This window comes from Acanthaster planci, linkage group LG13 (assembly GCF_054643075.1).
Source record: "Acanthaster planci isolate LZ-2023a linkage group LG13, COTS_SCS, whole genome shotgun sequence".
NCBI lineage: Eukaryota > Metazoa > Echinodermata > Asteroidea > Valvatida > Acanthasteridae > Acanthaster > Acanthaster planci.
The window spans coordinates 12435103-12453317 of NC_141789.1; the positions used below are offsets into that span (position 1 = coordinate 12435103).

General features: G+C 44.9%; 2 protein-coding genes across 4 annotated transcripts; one reads left to right on the plus strand and one right to left on the minus strand.

The window, feature by feature from the left end:
- Positions 1–1075: 1075 nt before the first annotated feature.
- haspin (histone H3 associated protein kinase) lies at positions 1076–18203 on the minus strand. 2 transcript variants are annotated; one of them, XM_022242577.2, is made up of 11 exons: positions 18100–18203; positions 16733–17029; positions 8931–9015; positions 7210–8316; positions 6815–7024; positions 6342–6427; positions 5841–6001; positions 5332–5405; positions 3310–3541; positions 2577–2679; positions 1076–2013 (listed from the first exon to the last, which is right to left on the minus strand). In XM_022242577.2, the coding sequence occupies exons 2-11, from the start codon at positions 16918–16920 to the stop codon at positions 1794–1796; spliced, it is 2466 nt and encodes an 821-aa protein (XP_022098269.2). In that variant the 5' UTR covers positions 16921–17029; positions 18100–18203; the 3' UTR covers positions 1076–1793. The 2 variants fall into 2 exon arrangements, with proteins under 2 accessions (XP_022098269.2, XP_022098270.2); XM_022242578.2 differs by lacking the exon at positions 1076–2013 and adding an exon at positions 2020–2169.
- Positions 9825–15670, plus strand: LOC110983365 (uncharacterized). Of its 2 annotated transcripts, none has more exons than XM_087144923.1 (2): positions 9825–10117; positions 11568–15670. In XM_087144923.1, exon 2 carries the CDS (start codon positions 11899–11901, stop codon positions 14950–14952), a length of 3054 nt encoding a protein of 1017 aa, XP_087001049.1. In that variant the 5' UTR covers positions 9825–10117; positions 11568–11898; the 3' UTR covers positions 14953–15670. The 2 variants fall into 2 exon arrangements, with proteins under 2 accessions (XP_087001049.1, XP_087001048.1); XM_087144922.1 differs by having other exon boundaries at positions 9825–10072.
- Positions 18204–18215: the final 12 nt, after the last annotated feature.

Genomic DNA, 18215 nt, shown 5'->3' on the forward strand with positions numbered 1-18215 from the left:
AGTCCGTGCGGGCAGGCACACGACGAAAACTGAAACTGCGTCCTGGCTAATTCGTGGTGGGTTTCGTCCACTCAAACGACCGAAATTCCCACTCGTCAACAATCCACCTGTCTCAAAACGTTTCCACAACCACTTTGAACAGCCAAAACCGAAAATTATGAGGAAGAGACAGGTCTACGATCGAGGAAATAGTTCAAAGCAGAAGACTGACTACGCAGGTTTGGTGGACAGTGTCATTGACATATATTCCTGTCTCCATTTACAATTATGTATTCAAAAGCGGAAATTCGAAGCGATATGTGCTTACATCACGGACGTATATTAAAAAAAACCTGGACTTACTACGTCTTTGTATGAAATAGAAGCCAATCAGCGGTCATTTTACCGAGCCGAATACAAATGCAGGGGTTGGCTAGCTTCTATCGACGTCAGGAATAACGAAGGCGGGCATTGCTAGGAAAGCTTTGTATTCGGCTTGGTAAAATGGCCGCGAGTGGATTCAATGATCTCTATAAGCTGATTAAGGGCATTAAAGTCCAGATTTTATTATACACGTCCGTGGCTTCCACTATCACCACCAACCAATGTTCCCGGTTGGCGATACGGATGATTAAATCGACAGCACTGACTCATGTTAATATGAATGCGAATAGTCCGCTGCAAAGCAGGATATCAAAATGCTCAATGTGCAGGTTCATTAAGGTCATGGCCTTCCATTCGGTGGTACTGTTTACATTTAGCGCAATCCAGTCGCGTGGTTGAAAAAGGTCTATAATGACTTCTAATGTGCCGGTACATGTATAGGGTGCGTCTCTGAAACTTAACACAAAAATGACAGCATCTTCAACTCGCGTAATCCACAGACTGCATTCTGATCTTGAAGTCCAACTCTCATTAAGGTTGCTCATGAAACTCGGAAAGATAGAAACTTTCAGGGAATCACCGCTAAGACATGAGACATATAATTTCACTCCGTTTCGTGGTCTACATCAGTTCAGTCGAGTCATTGAACAGGGAATCTCACGGTGCCGTGCATACTTTAAAAAAATTAAAATAATAATATCCAGCAAAGACATCATTTTTCCATCTCCCCTATATTTTGATTTATTGAGGGGAGGTTAAAAACTGGACACTCGTGATGTACAACCCGCTGTGCGACCCCCCCCCAAAAAAAAGAAATCCAAAATGTGTAAATACTCAGATCAACCACATTCTAAGATGCAAATGAGCTCGTGCTACTGAATCACTTTTTAATGGAACTCCGAAGAGTGTTCAGCCTGCATATTGCAACACACTGAGAGAACAAAAGAAGAGCCGATACGGACATTTCAAAATAGTGTGCCTCCAAGAGTTTGCAACGCGTTGACCAATCACAATGCGCGAAATCTGTTGACCCTCTCCAAGCGAGCATTGGGTTGACAGGTCGCGAAGTCTTGGACGCGCACCATTGTGAATCGCTGGTATTAATGTTTTTGGCTTTCAACGAAGAGACAAATTATACAGATTAAAAACTCAGCACAAGCGCTTGTACATCTACGAACACGTATACAATTCAGGGAGTAGTCATGATTTTCAAGGTGCTCTCAACATTCAAGTTACTTCTTCAGTGATTAATGAATACTACAGCGATGATTCATCAACATGCATATCCAACTACATTGGCATTTCTTCCTTGATTGTGTTTCATCGGTTTGAGTTCAAAGTGAGGTTTAACTAAAGCAACATTGCTAATCACAAACAGTATTCACAGGAAAAATGTTCTATGATGTATGAGACCGCTCGTCCCTCGTGACTCAGAGTTCCAGCAGGCCGCTCTCCCGGACGACCTCCAAGGCTGAGAGGTGGCCCAGCAGGTGGCGGGCCAGGCCGCGGAGCTCCCGGCGCAGGGTGGACTGGCCGGAGTCCGACCCCGCCCGCCCCGCCCGTGGGTAGGCCTTGGCGTTGAGGAGCTTGTCCAGGAGGTAGTGCAGCCACAGCACGTTGGTGTGGGGGTTCCAGGGCTCCCAGTTGTTGCTTCCAGACGACGATGTAAGACAGGATACCAACAGATTATCAAACATGTAAATGTTCCACCTTCCTTTGCCAAAAGACGGTGGCATTTGTGTGTTAACTCAGCATACCCACTTCATCGGACACTTTTAGCACCATTTACATCTCACTCATCCATATCTACAAATTTACATTTCACGAAGTGCACAAGTCAATAAAACACAATCCTTTAATTTTTTGTACGTGTATATAAGGAGGCACATATGGCAAATCTTGACCAAACCAAGGAAAATCAGTCCAACATCTACCCTCCACCTCTCCAGTTTTTGCTTTCGTCATTCTTCAGCAACAGCGCAACCAAAATATAACACAGATGGCAACAGAGGGCCTCCTTTGCTTGAGACTGATAAGCATCGACCCGGGGGCCAACGAAACCTGACGATGCATTGCATGGCCTCTTAGATGTTACAATTTCAGAACATCTTCGGCAGTGACCTGTATCATTGCTTGGATTCCTTCCAAACCACCCTAAATCATGCAAGAAGACTCGGGTCACATGCTGCTGAATGGTTAACCCTTGTGCTCACCTGTTTTCACTTTGCATCTTCCGGTACACATCAAACTGCAGGTCGCCGCGGCCGGTGAAGAGGGTTTCATCGGTGGAGAGATCACAGTACACGGTGCAACCATCTAAGTCAGAAAAGTGCGCCTCAGCTTATCAAGTTCCATGAGATACACGCACGTGAATGTAGGGTCAACATCCACCCCTAATCACTGGACCAACTTCTAGTACACCATTATCACAAGAGTAGAATAACTCCTACACTGTAACATGTACATCAAATGGGATTCAAGCATAATCTCTTCCCCAGCTGAAACCTGAAGACTTTTTAAAATCTATACCAGATCATCTCAACCTCCCTCAGCCACTCTCTCTCTCTTCTATTATGCCCTATCAACTTTTCTCCACTCACAATCAACTCGGTCTCTACTATTTCCAGCCAGAAGCTGAAGACATTCCTCCCAGCCCAGGACAACTATACAATCCTCCACCCAGGGTGGTTCCCGCCTGCACCCATGAGACACACACCTTGACCTCTTTCACCTCAAGATACTCCTTCCCAACCAGGGACATCTTACAATCCACTGCCCGTCCCCCACAACAAGAAGCTGCCAACCTTTCTCAAGTCATGACAAGGTGAAATCGATGATCTCCCCAAGACGCCAGCTCTGATTTCTTCCCCTTCAAGGAACTCCTTCAAGACCACATCTTCCAATCTCCCAACCCTCCCCCATCTACCAGCACCACAGGCTGCCTACCTTTCTCGAGTCGTGACAGGGTGAAATCGATGATCCCCGCCTGCACCCCATGGGACACCACCCTGACCTCTTCCCCCTCCAGCAAGAAGCTGAGCTGCTTCCTGGGGGTCGGGAGAACCAAGACGTTGCCCCAGTGCAGGTCCCGATGCTCAAACGCTAGGGACTGCTCAGCCACGGCGAGGGACAGCGCGACCTGCTGGAAGATGCTGACAGCCTGATGGACAGTCTCAAGCTGTGGACACGACAAGTGGAAGACTGGTTAAATCTCACAGTAGAAAATGTGGACATACCTGAACGTGTACTTAAATTATGTCTAAATTTATTAGTACTACAAATTGAACAGTATAACAAGCTTATACGTGACCCGCACTGCAAAAAGATGTATTAAGTCCCCCAATGCAAAAACCGCATAATGGCCCATTCTACGTGCCGAGGGTGAAAATATTTGGAATTATTTTGAGGCCACCTGCTTGAACAGAAAGCCTCTGTGGATCCCAGCAAACTCAATCTTGATTATTATCCTCACAGGCTGCAAATTCGATCATGTGCCCATAAGGACTAAGCAAGGACGGCAAGCAGTTCGTACATGTATGTGATACAGTTACGGTACAGAAAACATACACTCATTCGCACACGCATTGGTGAAGTTTGTTCAATAAGGCGACCCCCAAAATAGACAGAGCACGTGTGTAGAACTAGAGGGGTTACTGGTATTGATGTACTCATGCTGACCGATTATCAACCACGGCCTGTGCTGCTAATAAAGAGACATCAGTCAAGCAGTGTGGGACTTGTCATTTGACACTTCTTGGCAATCGCAGCGAAGGAAACTGATACCGAAGTATGATTTCTTTAATGCCGACTTACTCTTAGGAATTTTTGTGCTTTTGTGGGAAAGGGGTCGAGAAAAACATGCCGACTTATATGAAATAACGACTTATAAATGCCGACTTAGAAATGAAATTTTCAATGGAAATGCATTACACACGATCGGGACTTCTTGTCAAAAGGCGGACTTAGGCGATATAAACGAGTTACGCGATGCCGACTCAGTCAGAGTTTACTGTACATATTACTCAAATTCCCAAAATGTGACATACATGTCATACATCTTTTTTGCAGAGCAGGTCACATATTTCTTTGTAATGTGGGACCTGTACAAAAATCAAGCTACTAAAAAGTCAACATAATCAGATTCATTAACCCTAACCCTCCTCAACCCTCCAAAACCCTTTGGGCAGTTGGGAAGACTTTGGAGGATTGAGGGTGAATGGCTAAAGTTCAAAGAATGCCATGCGTGAAGGTTATGGGTTAGACCTTGTGTTGTTTTTGCTTAGTCAAGCACAAATGCAGCCCTTTTGAATCAACTGCATGGCTCAAGAATGTCATTTGCACTGCCTCAATGTAATAACAGGAATTGCTGGAAGATTTCTCCCAAAAAACATTTGGGAGAAATTTTGGAGGATTTTGGCTGAATGCAAGTTTTTCATGTCGAAAATTGGAGGAGTTTGGAGGATTGAGGATGGTTCCTAGTAAAAAGGCCTTGGAGGGTTAGGGTTTAGCAGTTAGTTATTTAAAAAATATCAAGTAAGACCAAATGGATTATTAGGAGGATCTATCAAGAATAAACAATTGAGCAGTGTTAACCATTTCCTGCCGGCTGCTTTTAAAAATGCAGTGCCTATACACGGGCAATTTTTCAATATCTTCGGTTTTCAAAAATCTTCAAAATTCTTATTTTTTTTTCCTGAATGCCTAAACCCCATCGAGTGACTGTCTGGTGGCTACTCTAATCTGACAGACAACATCTATTGATGCCTGAGTATTGCGGCCAGGCCTGCCGCCTTGTAAAAGAGCCCAGGTTGTGTAGTGTTACATCTGTTACGTTACACGTGTTACGTCTCTTGGAAAATCGTCAAAAAAATGTTTGTACATGTATCACAGGCAAGAAAGGGATAGAGAGTAGGCTAAGGAAATTCGGAACATGGACAGAACTAGCGGCATCAAAGTGTCATACGGTACCTTTTTGTTCTCGAGGTCCACTCCACCATCGGCGAATTCAAACACAATGAACAACTGGTCTTTGGGGAAACAATCTGGAAACAACAGTCAAGGCATGTCACAACAATTGTGCACATTAGCAAACAACAAGTGTACCGCCCGTGCGCATTGTGCCTTCAAAGTTAAAATGCAATCACAAAGTTTACACTCAAAGCAGGCATGACATTTGACCTGGAAAGAAATATGGGAAAAAGCGGCCCCCAGAAGGACAGGTGTAATGACTGCAGTGCAGGTATGTCAGACAACGGAGGAAATGATTGGAAAGAAAAAGGAAGACAAAATGAAATCCTCTTTAAGTAGGAAAAATATTATGCCTAAATTTCAAAAACAAAACAAAAAAATTGAGTTTCAGGCAACTGAACTTCAAAAGACTCAGAACTGCAATCACCTACAATCTTAAGTATGCAGCCATACTATGAAGTGTTACAACTCTAATACACTTCTTTCCTCCCGCCTTGGGGATCACCAACCTGGCCTGTCATTCTCCGATTCCTTTCTGCAGCGGTACTCATCCCAGCGATCCAGCAGTGTCTCGGGGTAGCGGCCTTGACAGCAAGACACACCACTGACGGCAATGAACCCGCCTGTGGCGCTTTGGCCGCCTTCAACTTCATTGAGGGCGCTCAACTCCCTGCGAACGGATTGCACGAGGAAAGGGAAAATGACAAATTGGTGAAGCCAAACAAATGGATGAACAAACGAACAACTGGGTGAACAAATGGACAAACAAATGGAAAGTAAACAAAGACGGGGGCAGTGCTGTAGTTAGGACCACCAAAAGTTCTTTTGGAGTCCCTTCACAAGTTCTTTCAACAGACCAGTCATGAACATGAACAACACTGGACAGGGCAGGGCTTGAAGGGATTCCCCCCCCCCCCGATGAAAACAGAAAGATCAGAAAAGAATAACGGTTGGGGACAGAGGACATAGGAATCTGAGGCTAGAGTTACTGAGAGCTATCTTGGTCAAACCTTGAGATGACGATTTCCGGAAGGATCTCTTCAAATGATTTCTGTTGCTCCCCATTCACTTGGAAGTCCCCCTCTATCGGGACAATCTACCATGTGCAAGACAAACCATACAATCACATGACATTTACATTTTCAACACACACACACAAAAATCAAATCTGTGCACTTCTGATGTTGGAAAACTGCACCTTGTGGATGCGATGCCTAACATATGATCACCATTTTCACACTGTGAAACAAACAAGTAAACTTGTACCACACTAGAAACAAGCCTACATGTGCTGAAGAGGGCCTACAGTGTAGTAGGTTAGATGTACCGTGCATGTAAGTGGTTCAAACAAACAACTGAACAAGAGAAACCCGAGAGAAATATGTTTATTGGCCTGTCAGGAGCTCAAAGGAAAGTTTGGCAGCATTATATTGACGCCTGCTAGTGTTACAACCCCCTCTGTGCCAAACAAACTTACATGTACCTTAAGCACCACAGTGTGGCCCTGGGGATTGACGGTCCTGAACACCTCCCCGTAGACCCCTTCTCCAATTTTGATGCACCCCTCCATCATAGCCCTGGGGATACCCTGGCTGAAGGGTACGGGACACGCCTGGTCACACTGCTGGAGGACTTTCTGCCGAGCAGTGATGAACCGGCCGGTAGCCTTGCTCTTCACTGGTGTCAGGGCATCCTACATGTACAAGCACATGTGCCAGTATATCAAAATGCAGAAGAGTCAAGACTGCGTGCCCAATTTCTGCCACTGATTCGTGTACATCAAAAGCCTGTTGTCATGGTTGTGAACTTGTGAGCCTGTTCTGGCGAATGTTTAATAGCAAGAGCTGATATTAAGAAAGAACTGCACCAGTAGCATACCTTGAAACTAAGGCAGTAGCTGTCAGAAAGCAGTAGATTCTTGGAACAGTTGGGAGTGGCAAAAGTTCCCTTCCTCACTAGCTTCTCAACCTCATTTTCCACTTCTTCACTGACAGTTGGCTTTCCTCTCTGAAAAGAGAGTGCTGATGATGAGGAGTGGCGTCTCAGATCATCCTCCGACAAGGGCGCGATGACCACAGAGCAAGGACTGATGACTAGGTCAAGCGAACTGTCATTGCTATTGAACGGCTGGGGTCTCCCTTCGGCCCGGTTAATGCCATTTAGTCCAAGCACAGAGATGTCGTTCGTGAGATCTATGAGGTCCATGCTTTGCAGCTCTCTAGTCTTGCAAGAGGAACACCCACAGTTTGCCCTATGGCCATCTCCGTCCCTCTGAGTGGCATTCTGGACAGGAATTAAAACTGGACTTTCCGTCTCAACATGTCTGGCCCGGTTGATAGAACAATTCCTGGTAATTTCAATATTCTGATGGCTTGATCTGGTCACCCGTCTTGTCCACAGATCGATGCCTAAGCTCTTATTAGTGCAAGTTCTCATGTCATTCGGAGTGCTGGCATTAACATGGCTGTGGTTGCATGTTTTCTCCCGTGAGGGAGGGAACACCTCAGGAGACCCGAACACGCTGTCATCCGAGGATGCTCCCTGGGGATTCCTGCGGGCAGGCTTGTCGGTAGCACAGCTGCCACTATTGGACACGTCGGCTGAGTATTCAAACAGGTCACAGCTGGCGTCAAAGGTGAGGTCGGAGGAGTCTCTCCATCCCCGCTTGCTCGAGGAACTTAAGTTCCTCTCAATTGGGGAGTGAATCAGGTCAAACCTGGCCAGAGCACTCTTTGCTCTGCAACTTCTTTGTTTGGTCTCCTCTACCACTCGGTCCTGCTGACAGCTGCTACTAGCGTCAGCTGCAGCCTTCTGCTTTCTGCTCAGTTTGGTCACCCTCTTCCCCCGCGCTTTCGGGGGGAGTCCCTTGACAGTTTCACTGGGGAGTTGCGCACGATTTTCTTTCCCATTGACCGGTTGCTTCTTGGCCGTGCCCTTCCTAGGCACTGGCTTCTTTCTGGCCTGGCTGGATTTGACATTCTTTTCCTTTTTGACATATGAATTGAAAGAAAAGTGAACAAAACTAATTTGAGATCAATGCATAACTGTTTCCAGTGGTTCTAACAATGTGCTCGAGCACTACAAAATTCGTGTTAGCCACAGGGGACTGTCAATAAACCAGGCATGTGCATAGTTGACTTCAAAGTCACGGTGGATAAAACAAAGTCTGCAGGAACACGTAAAAAGCTCTGATGAGATTTCATTTGCAGAATATTTGAAATGACATCTACATGTAGAGAGAGATCTGTTATGGACACTGTTGGACAGTTATGAGATTTGAAAAGCCAGGTAATTTATAAGTCGTTGTTCAGAGTCTCCAACACAACGAAGCGTCCACAGATGTACATGTAGAATAAATGAATGAGTGACATACATATCTATCTTTGGGGAACAAGCTGATATATTGCCTAATGAGGGTTTAATAGCGACATTATCCACACAGTTTCTAACTTGTATAGGGATCAATTTTTCCTCTAAAAACGCAATCATTAATATGCTGAAAGTTTCAGAAGGCCATTCATTTCCCAATCTTTCGATCACTTTTTAACAGCAAATTACGCCAAACTGGCAGCCTTGAGGCAACCCAACTCCCACCTTACCCTGAGTGCTGTCGTGACTTTGTGCTGGGCTTTCTTGTTAGGAAACCACTCTTCGTCTGTATGGGGACTGCTGCTCTTATCAATGCTGTCGTAATTAATGTAAAGGAAAAGGACAGGCAGATTTGATGAGAACAAAATATTACTGCAATTTGTTTCACTATGCACATGTAAGCCAGTTTGGCGTCACACTACAACGTGCCAAATTCGTACCCAAGAAAATTTCATTGTGCATGCAATTTGTGATGTCATTCTTTAATCCACAAATACAATGTAGGAACATGTACATGTACACATATGTACTAGTCAGCCATTAACATTTCATGGGTTACACCAAGGAGAATGCAGATCTCAGCCAAACACGAAGCAAAGAAACTTTCCCTGTTCACTTGTAACAAGTTCAGTTCACGTTCAGTGTAATTCTTGATACGGTACGTGTACTGAGACTTTTGCTTTTCTACGCCTGTACATGTACATGAAGGGAAACTCACTGAATCAGTTGGCAAACGTTGGCAAATGTACATTTTTCAACTTAGGCCTATTGTTCATGTACACGTATGGAGGATGAAACACACAGGAACTAAGACTTTTGTAGCATTCACTGCATGTGCACATCACAAAGTGTGAAAAAATTTGACCCCTTTTTTGACAGAAAAAGAAAATGTCACTCAGTAAATGTACATGTACGTGTATGCTGTATATTCACTGCTCTGTAAAACAAATACATTTGTACACGGTGTACATGTAAGCTGTCATAATGTGAAGTTTAATTTCCTGCCACTGAGAAACAATGTCTGTCAAAGGCGTGGTGTGGGCTAAACCTTGTGACGAGCAGGCTTACAGGAACAGGCAACCACTGCCCACGGAGATTGCTCTGAAACAGGATGCTGGTGTGGCCAATGGCACTCCTTCATGATGACTTTAACAGGAAGCTGCGTGTGGAACCACAGTGTGGACACTTCTGTCCCTTTCAAGGCCACACAGGACTTGGTAAACAGGTACATGTAACTACATGTACATGTAGAACTGACAACTCAGATGGGTGTGATGTTCTTCAAGGTTTAATATGATGGTACATGTAGGTGTATGCAATGGTGGCTTGACACAAGCAAACCCAGTGTTCTGGACAAGGAGTCAATATACAGGTATGAATCTGTTTGAATTTCGCAGATGCGCCTGTCAATGTACATGTACATGTAAGTGTGTTTGGTTTAAGCAGTTTACAGTTCATACATTTATGTGCATGTACTGTATGGTCGTGTTTATATTTACATGTACTGTACATGCAGTGTGTCATACATGTACATGTACCAGTGCAGATTGTTCAGTGTGTAGTAAGCGGTAGAACTTTCAATGACTTAACGGGCTAAACTTCTCCTTGAATGAGTTGTACATGTACATGTATGTACCGGTACTGCATGCATCACAAGGCAATGAAAAAAGGTCACCGGTGAACCTTGACAGGGTACATACATGTATACATGTACGTACATTGTACATATAATATGTACATGTATACGTGCATGCATGTGTGATGATCGATGGCATCATGATGGGGGGGGGGGGACATGTTGAGGGGGAGGGAACATCCTGAATTACATAGTGCAACAACGAAGGATCGGTTTTGCACCATACATGTACATGTACATATACATGTACATGTACGTGTACAGTATGTTCATGATCTTTACTTGTACAGTGTTACTACTGCACTTCAAGTATGTACATGTAGCTTGTGTAATGTACATGTACAACATGTATGTACAATGTAGGTCTGGTGGTGCTCTGAGGAAAGTCATCAGCACCTCATCAAAGTAAATATGCAACGCCGTCCAAGCTAAACCTACAAGTCTGCACTCGTACACGGCACTAATGTTCCATGTTCACAATCATCCCATTCACCATACAGATACGAATAGATTTGCTGATTAAAACTACCATTCATTTCCAGTAAACCATCATTCCACAAGCAGGGCGGATGAGCGTATAACGAACATCCATGTACATGCCACTTCTATCCAACATAAGAATATGTTGGATAGAAGTGACATGTACATGGATACCTGCTCGTGGAATGATGGCTTACAGCAAATGAATGGTACATGTGTGTATGTGTACAGTGTGTATTTGCCTGCAACTGGGGACCCCCTATTGTTCGTCTTTTGTTTGTACTTTAACTTTTTTAGAAGACCATCCATATGTGTTGTACCCAGTTGTCAATCGGGGACCCTCTGTCAATCGGGGACCTTATTGTCCTCTATTGTTCAGGGTCCCCAATTGAATGCAGAAACAAACTCACATACACATACATGTACATGGGCAAACAGTGGAATGAGTGTGCACCCGCATGGACACCAAAACCAAAAATCAGCTACAAACATTTTGTGCAGACATGCACAGTACGTGTGCACAATGAATGTTTTTGAAAATGCAGAGCAGCCAGATTAAACATATCTTTTTTTTCCTTGGTGCTTCTTATTTTGGGGGTTGGAGCGTGGAAAAAAGGAGGCGGCCTGGGGACTAACAGGTACAAGTACATATGTACAGGTACAGGCAGCAACATCAGCCGCTTTTCAATTCTGTCGACAGTGGTCCTCAATAATATTTACACATGTACAATGTCGTCGTTCTTTTCCACAGGAATTCTCAGAAATTGCTCATCAGAAGCAGCATCTGCCTGTCTGTTTCTATGGAAGTGACATCTGCTGGACTGTGACCTTGGGAGTTCAAAAGACCCCCGTTTACCAAAGCGTTAAAGAGACAGTATTGGCAGATCTACTGAGAACAACACAATAACACTCACCAGCACAATAGCACTAACCAGCTACAATGTAAACATACATGTACATGTATTAAGACCACTGAGTAAAGGGATCTCAGTTCGATCACTGGTACCCGAAGTGGGCTCCCAGCTTGTGCACTTAAGTGCACCTATTAACTGGATTCAAAAAGAAGCTTTGGAATCACAGGCATGGATGTCACTTGCAAGATGCATCACTGGGAAAAGTTCTACGTGTACTGGTGCCGCCTCTTGTTGCTGGGCATCTCTGTGCTGGCAGTCAAGGTAAGGACCAGCTGTTCGGCAAACTACAGCAGCTGCATTAACATGACCAACGAAAGAACTGGCACCCTGGAAGGCCTTGACTGTAATTGCAATAGCCAGATGCTGCTATTGTCAGACCAGCTCCCACAAATAAGCAGCTTAATTCTGGATGGAGGCGACTGCCCGGCGAGCTGGGATGCGGTCCGCTGGTTGACCACACAACTTCAGTCGCCTGAACTCTTGGAATTCCTCTCTGTGAGCAACTCCAGAATGGACATCAGAGAGCATGATATGAACCTACTGCAAAACCTCAAGGAGTTCTCAGTTTCACGGGGATCAGCTAGATTCCTCCATCCTAGGTCATTTTCACAACTGAGGCATTTAGAGAGCTTGACTTTGAAAGGGCTCCGATTGGAACATTTTCCAGACGCAGTAACAGGTAACTTCCAGACATCCATCAACCAAACAGACATCACTGACATGCCGCTGCCAAGCTTGCAACACCTGGATCTCTCTGGCAATGCCATCTCAGACATTCCCGACAGGGCCTTCCTCCACCTGTTTAACCTGACATACCTGGACTTGGCTAAAAACAGGCTGCAGAGACTAGATGCCGAGCCCTTGAGATACCTGAGGAAACTCCGTACCCTCAATGTTAGTCTCAACAGAATATTTGCCCTGCCACACCAAGGTTTTTCGGGCATACTGCCGCACTTACAAACCCTCGTCATGAAAAATGCTGGCATTTTCACCCTCAGTATGGGCACTTTCGAGGGTCTCGCGCACCTCCAGTTCCTGGACATTTCATTTGGTGTTATGGCCACCGTTCATCCATTATCTCTCCAAGGACTGGACAGTCTTGAAGAGATCAATATGTTCTTCAATCCAATGTTGCAATCTCTTCCCGAGCAACTTTTACGTCCAGTCAACAAGACATTACGAAAAATCAACCTTAGTGAATGTAAGCTTTCCAGCATCCCAAAACAATTTTTGGAAGAGCTGCCTTGGCTCGAAGAAGTTAATTTGTCCACAAATAAAATCTCCTCTATGGTAAACATCTCCTTCAAGGGCTCAACCCGACTGAAAAGACTAAACATCGCTTGCAACTCTGTCACCGATATCCCATTGAATTTTTTTGAGCAGACCCCTTCCCTTGAGGCTGTGCACTTGGAAGGGAATTCAATTGCCTCTGTTCGAGGTTTCACTTTCTGGAACCTGGATAATTTGCAAAGCATTGACCTTTCCCAAAACAATCTCACCTTCGTGGAAAAACAAGCCTTTTACAATCTCCAGTCACTCGAGACTTTGAACCTGAACAATAATTTCTTGGCGAGGGTTCCCAACAACGCTTTGTACAACATACCCGCCCTGCAGGAACTGAATTTGGCAGACAACCACCTGACAAACTTTCCAGAGCTGCCATTTGTCAATAGAGATGCCCTGAATGCAAGAATGTATCCCAAGAAGGCGGTAATCGTTGACATGCGCCGCAACTGGCTTACGTGCGACTGTCACACGTACAGACTCATCGGCGATCACGAATACATTGACATGTTTTGGCCTGGTGGAAATCTCCTTGCTAATCTCCGATTCAAGAAGTATGAAGAACTTCTGTGTGTGTGGCCACCCCGCTTGAGAGGTCAAGCCCTATATGCCCCTCAGCAAGAGGATAAGCTTAACCCACACTTTGCCAACTTAAAATCTCACTGTCCCGATCAGTGCGAGTGTTATACACGTTGCAGCGATTCCCTGAACATAACACTTTGCTCCGGTAATCTAAAAAGTGTGCCACAAAATCTCTCCAAGGACACCAACGTTTTAGACCTCAGTGGGAACCACCTTGTGAAGATCGGGGGAACGTTCCAGGGGCTAGCAAGCCTCACGGCCCTGTATCTTGAATATAATCAAATACGTGCTGTTACTCAGGAGGATTTCCAAAGCTTGCCCAATTTGACGTTACTTAATCTTCAGCATAATGCCATTTCGACCATAGAACCAGAAAGCTTTGCTAACCTACAGAAACTGCAGTTCCTGTATCTTGACCACAACCTGCTGACTGGAATGCAAAAGGAAGTCCTGAATAGCATCCCACCACTCAAGGAAATCACCCTCAACAGCAACCCCCTAATTTGCGACTGCGACCTGATGTGGTTGAAAGACTGGCTGCAAGTGCAAGCCATCAGTATGGACGATGTCGACAGCATTAACTGCACAACACAGTCAAATGAAACAGGTGCAGTGGTATACTTTGACGACCATAAATTCATGTGCAACTCCACAGATGTTGATGTTATCATTCAGGATCAAAATGCGGAAACAGTAGCAGTGTGTTTCGGGGTTCTGGTGTTTCTAATGTGCATCTCAGCCATAGCGTACCGATTCCGACGAGTCATCCAGGTGATAGTCTATAATCGCACTGGCTGGCGCTTCAGCAACAAGCTGGACAAGGACATGACAAGGGCCTACCTTTATGACGCCTTCATATCTTTCAGCACCGACGACTTAGGCTTTGTTACCGAGGAGCTGGTTCCCAAACTGGAGGGCCACCAGCCCCCTTTCAGACTGTGCATTCACCAGCGGGACTTTGTCGTTGGGGAGTGTATCTCCACCAACATCATCAATGCTGTGGAGACCAGCAGAAGGACCCTCATCGTGTTGTCCAACAACTTCTTGGCAAGCGAATGGTGCTCCTTCGAGTTCAAGGCAGCCCAGCAACAGCTCCTCAAGGACCACCACAAGCGTCTCATGGTCATCCTCCTGGAGAAGGTCGACAAGGACCAGCTGGACAAGGACCTGAAGCTTTACCTGTCAACCAACACTTACCTGGAACGGAGTGACACCCTGTTCTGGGAAAAGCTCTACTTTGCCATGCCAGACAAGAAAACAGTGGGCCAAATGCATTCCACCAACAATGAAGATGCTGTCACGATGGCACGGGATGAGGTTGAGCTTCAAGGGGAGCTGCAAGAACTGATCCCTTGAAATTTCATTTACTGACTGGTGGGTGAGGGGTGGAGCAAACAGGGTCATGGTCACCCCTCCCCCAATAGGGAAAATGAGTTTTGGGGACCGCCCAGAATTTAGCCTCTCAACTCAAGAATTCCTTATACATGTTATAAAGAAAGACTATGTAGAAATCCTCAAAGTGTGGTCTCCCCCGGCAAACAAAATCGTGGCTCTCTTGAAAATTTGGTTCTGGATCCGCACACACACAAGTACATGTGCTCTACAGTCATTAAACAAACAATAATTTGTGGATTGTGGATTTTTGAGGGGGTGATATGATGTTCGCAAGCAGCATTCTATTGTAATAACAACAGAGAGTGAGAATGTGTTTTAAACTTCAGGGACCTGTGAATTGCAGTATGGCAGTCTACCAGTGAAAGAGACAAGTAATCCGCATGAATCCCGTGCATGCAAGACTTGTCACACCAGCTCAGTAATGGTTCTTGATTCTGGTCACCAAATTGGTCTGTACATAGGCAGCCGCTATGGCATACAAAAAAATAACTCAAATACATACATGTAGATTGCATTTTGTGTTGTCTGAAACAATCAGCTTACCCTGTGACCAGTTAACGTTGGGTTTTCTTCCCTGAAAAAAGCTGCTGGGGCGGGGTTTTTTCTGCAATTCGTCAACTTTGCAAGTTATTTCTGGCAACCACAAAATACATGCGTGTAGGGAGGCATAACTCTTGAATTTAGGCATCGGCATTTTCATTCTTCCCTCCCCCCCAAGTTCTTTTGTTTCAGCCCTGCCCTGGTAAAAATTGTGGCGCATGTCCAGATGTCAACTGGTTCATAGCGTACATGTACGTGTAAATACATGAAGCATCACCTGTGGCCCTGTGTGATTTGGCTAATTGTTTTGGTACAAAGGAGTTGCTAGTGGGGATTTTTGTAATCTTATCATCTCTATTGTAATGTACATGTACATGTAAGTGTGGTTTTGCTCCCTACAGGTACATGTAGCATGTACCTGCTTACCCAAACAAAGAAGGTCTTTAAAAACAGTTCTTCGTCTTCCACGTTTTGATCCAACCAAGCAGGACGCATTATAATAAGTCCATTATAGTTTCTTGAAGTCATGAAAAAAGAATTCTGAAATGAGTGTCCGCATCCCCCTGGGACAAATAAGGAAAATCATGTGTGTTTACACATGATCAAGCGCCAAGTGGTTAATGAGCAAGAGACGCTTATTTCATGTACATGTAAAGTGTATGTGTAAAGATAACCTGTGTGACACATAATAATGTGACCCACCATCCCAAAACCAGGCTGAAGTCAGTACTGGTGATGTTGGACGATTCCTCTCCTTTAACTTCTTTTACACTTCAAAGTGATCCACGTTAAATCGTAATTCTGTCTACAGTAAGCTTCTCACAGTTAGTGACAGCTGTAGAACTTCCTAGAAAATCTGGACAGTGGAAGTTCCACTATATGTATTTCAGGGTTTTGAAGTTTCCTACTTCAGCCTGCTTTTGGGCTGGTGGGTCACCCTTGTTTTAGAAACAGCAGGGGGAATGTATGCCATCCTGGTCTGAAACATTCACCATCCACAGGCATACAAATCAAAGTTTACAAAAAGTGACACTCAGTGCTTATAAAAAAAAAAGAAAGGTCGGCGTGTACCATAGACACATACAAAAATATTTCAAAAACTAAGCTGAATGCAGAGGCAAAAATCCAAGTCAGTCAGACTGTCTCGTGCTCTACATGTACTGTATATGTATAGGCTGGAAGTTAAATGACACTCACAAACCTGTTAGTCAGCGCACCCGAATGATTGGTTGTGCTGCCGACAGTGGCATCAGTGAAGCTGAGGTTTTCGGGAGAGCTGAAGACGTGCTGGGCCTTGGTGGTGGCTTCGGGGGAGATCCAGGCCGCGATGGTGCGCTTCTTGTGTCGGCCGTACGTACGAACGACCTGTGCACGAGAGCTGAATGCCATTGCGAAGAGGCGAGTTTAGACTCGGCCATTCAAGTCTGGTGCTGTAGACGAAAATCTGCTCGCGTTGATTTTCATTCCACACATCCCTGGTAAAATTTGCTGTTTACAGCTGTTACCGATGGAAAGGAAGGTTAGAATTACTTGTAATAATTGAAATTGCAACATTTGGAATTGATCAAAAAAAAAAAATGAAAAAGTGACTGAAACAACACACACCACGCACTCCAGGTTTGACTCTGATCAGATATCAGACCACTCGACCGTTTGCCCACTTGACTTGGGACCACTCGATCAGTGGGATAACTCAACCGTTTATCAAGTCGTCCATAAAAACAACTCGACCGTTCAAGGCGTGTACATTAGAGTTTGAGACATTTGACACAGACTGCAGATCATGTGTTTGGGCAAACTTGCGTGGGTCACGTTACTCCTTGCGACTTGACTGGCTGCACATGGAACCCGATGATGCAGCATGCACTGGACTGGCGGACGGTGCATCGGCCGCCCCAACCACCACAGTGCACAGCCGCTACAGCGATGCAGCATGCATCGGTACTGTGGTACGGCACAAAATCTGCGATGCACAGGCGCCTCGGCCACACCACACCGATAATCAGTTGCTAGTCTACTGGTGTGGGATGTGGGAGATGGTAGAACTTAGAACAAATTTTAGCCTCCCTACAATACAACTTTATAACATTTAGAAAACACTTGGGTTTTTTCATGTTTTTCAGACAAGTCTCATCGTGCTCATGGTTTGTAAACGGGGTCAGCATAGTCAGGGGCATCATATCAAGACGTGTTGTCCGTATAAGCATGGTATAATGTAGGGCCTATGGATCTCTTTCCAAATCTTTAACATGTTAAATCAAAATCTAGTCCATGATAGGGACTGCTACCCCCAGAACTATGAGGGTAAGGCATAGCAGGGAAAGGTACATGTGTACCCCCCGCTCCTCGTCGGACTCCACAGTTCTGCGGCCTTTTACCATGGAGGTATTAAGGCACTAGGTATACGAAGGCCGCGGTCACGGTATAGAATTTTTAGAAACAGCCACAATTCTGAGAGCAAATAATAAAAATAAGCTTCATCCAGTCGTCCACATCTGTGTTCAAATTCATTTTAATCTTCAAGGACCATGTTGTGAACCTAACAACAACAATGGTTGGAAAAATTACCTGTTTTCTACTGTTGAATATTTGAAACATTGCACCGTGAGCAGCCAGTTTAAGTCATTTGAAGAATTGTTCAGCTCCGAGTAGAAAACATCCTGACCATTTGATTGGTCAAATTT

Coding starts and splice junctions, on each gene's coding strand:
- haspin (XM_022242577.2), bottom strand. CDS start 16,920: ATGGCATTCAGCTCTCGTGCACAGGTCGTTCGTACGTACGGCCGACAC. Junction 6,002..6,341: donor CCGGAAATCGTCATCTCAAG/GTTTGACCAAGA, acceptor ATCCGTTCGCAG/GGAGTTGAGCGCCCTCAATG. Junction 3,542..5,331: donor TGGACCTCGAGAACAAAAAG/GTACCGTATGAC, acceptor TCGTGTCCACAG/CTTGAGACTGTCCATCAGGC.
- LOC110983365 (XM_087144923.1), top strand. CDS start 11,899: ATGGATGTCACTTGCAAGATGCATCACTGGGAAAAGTTCTACGTGTAC.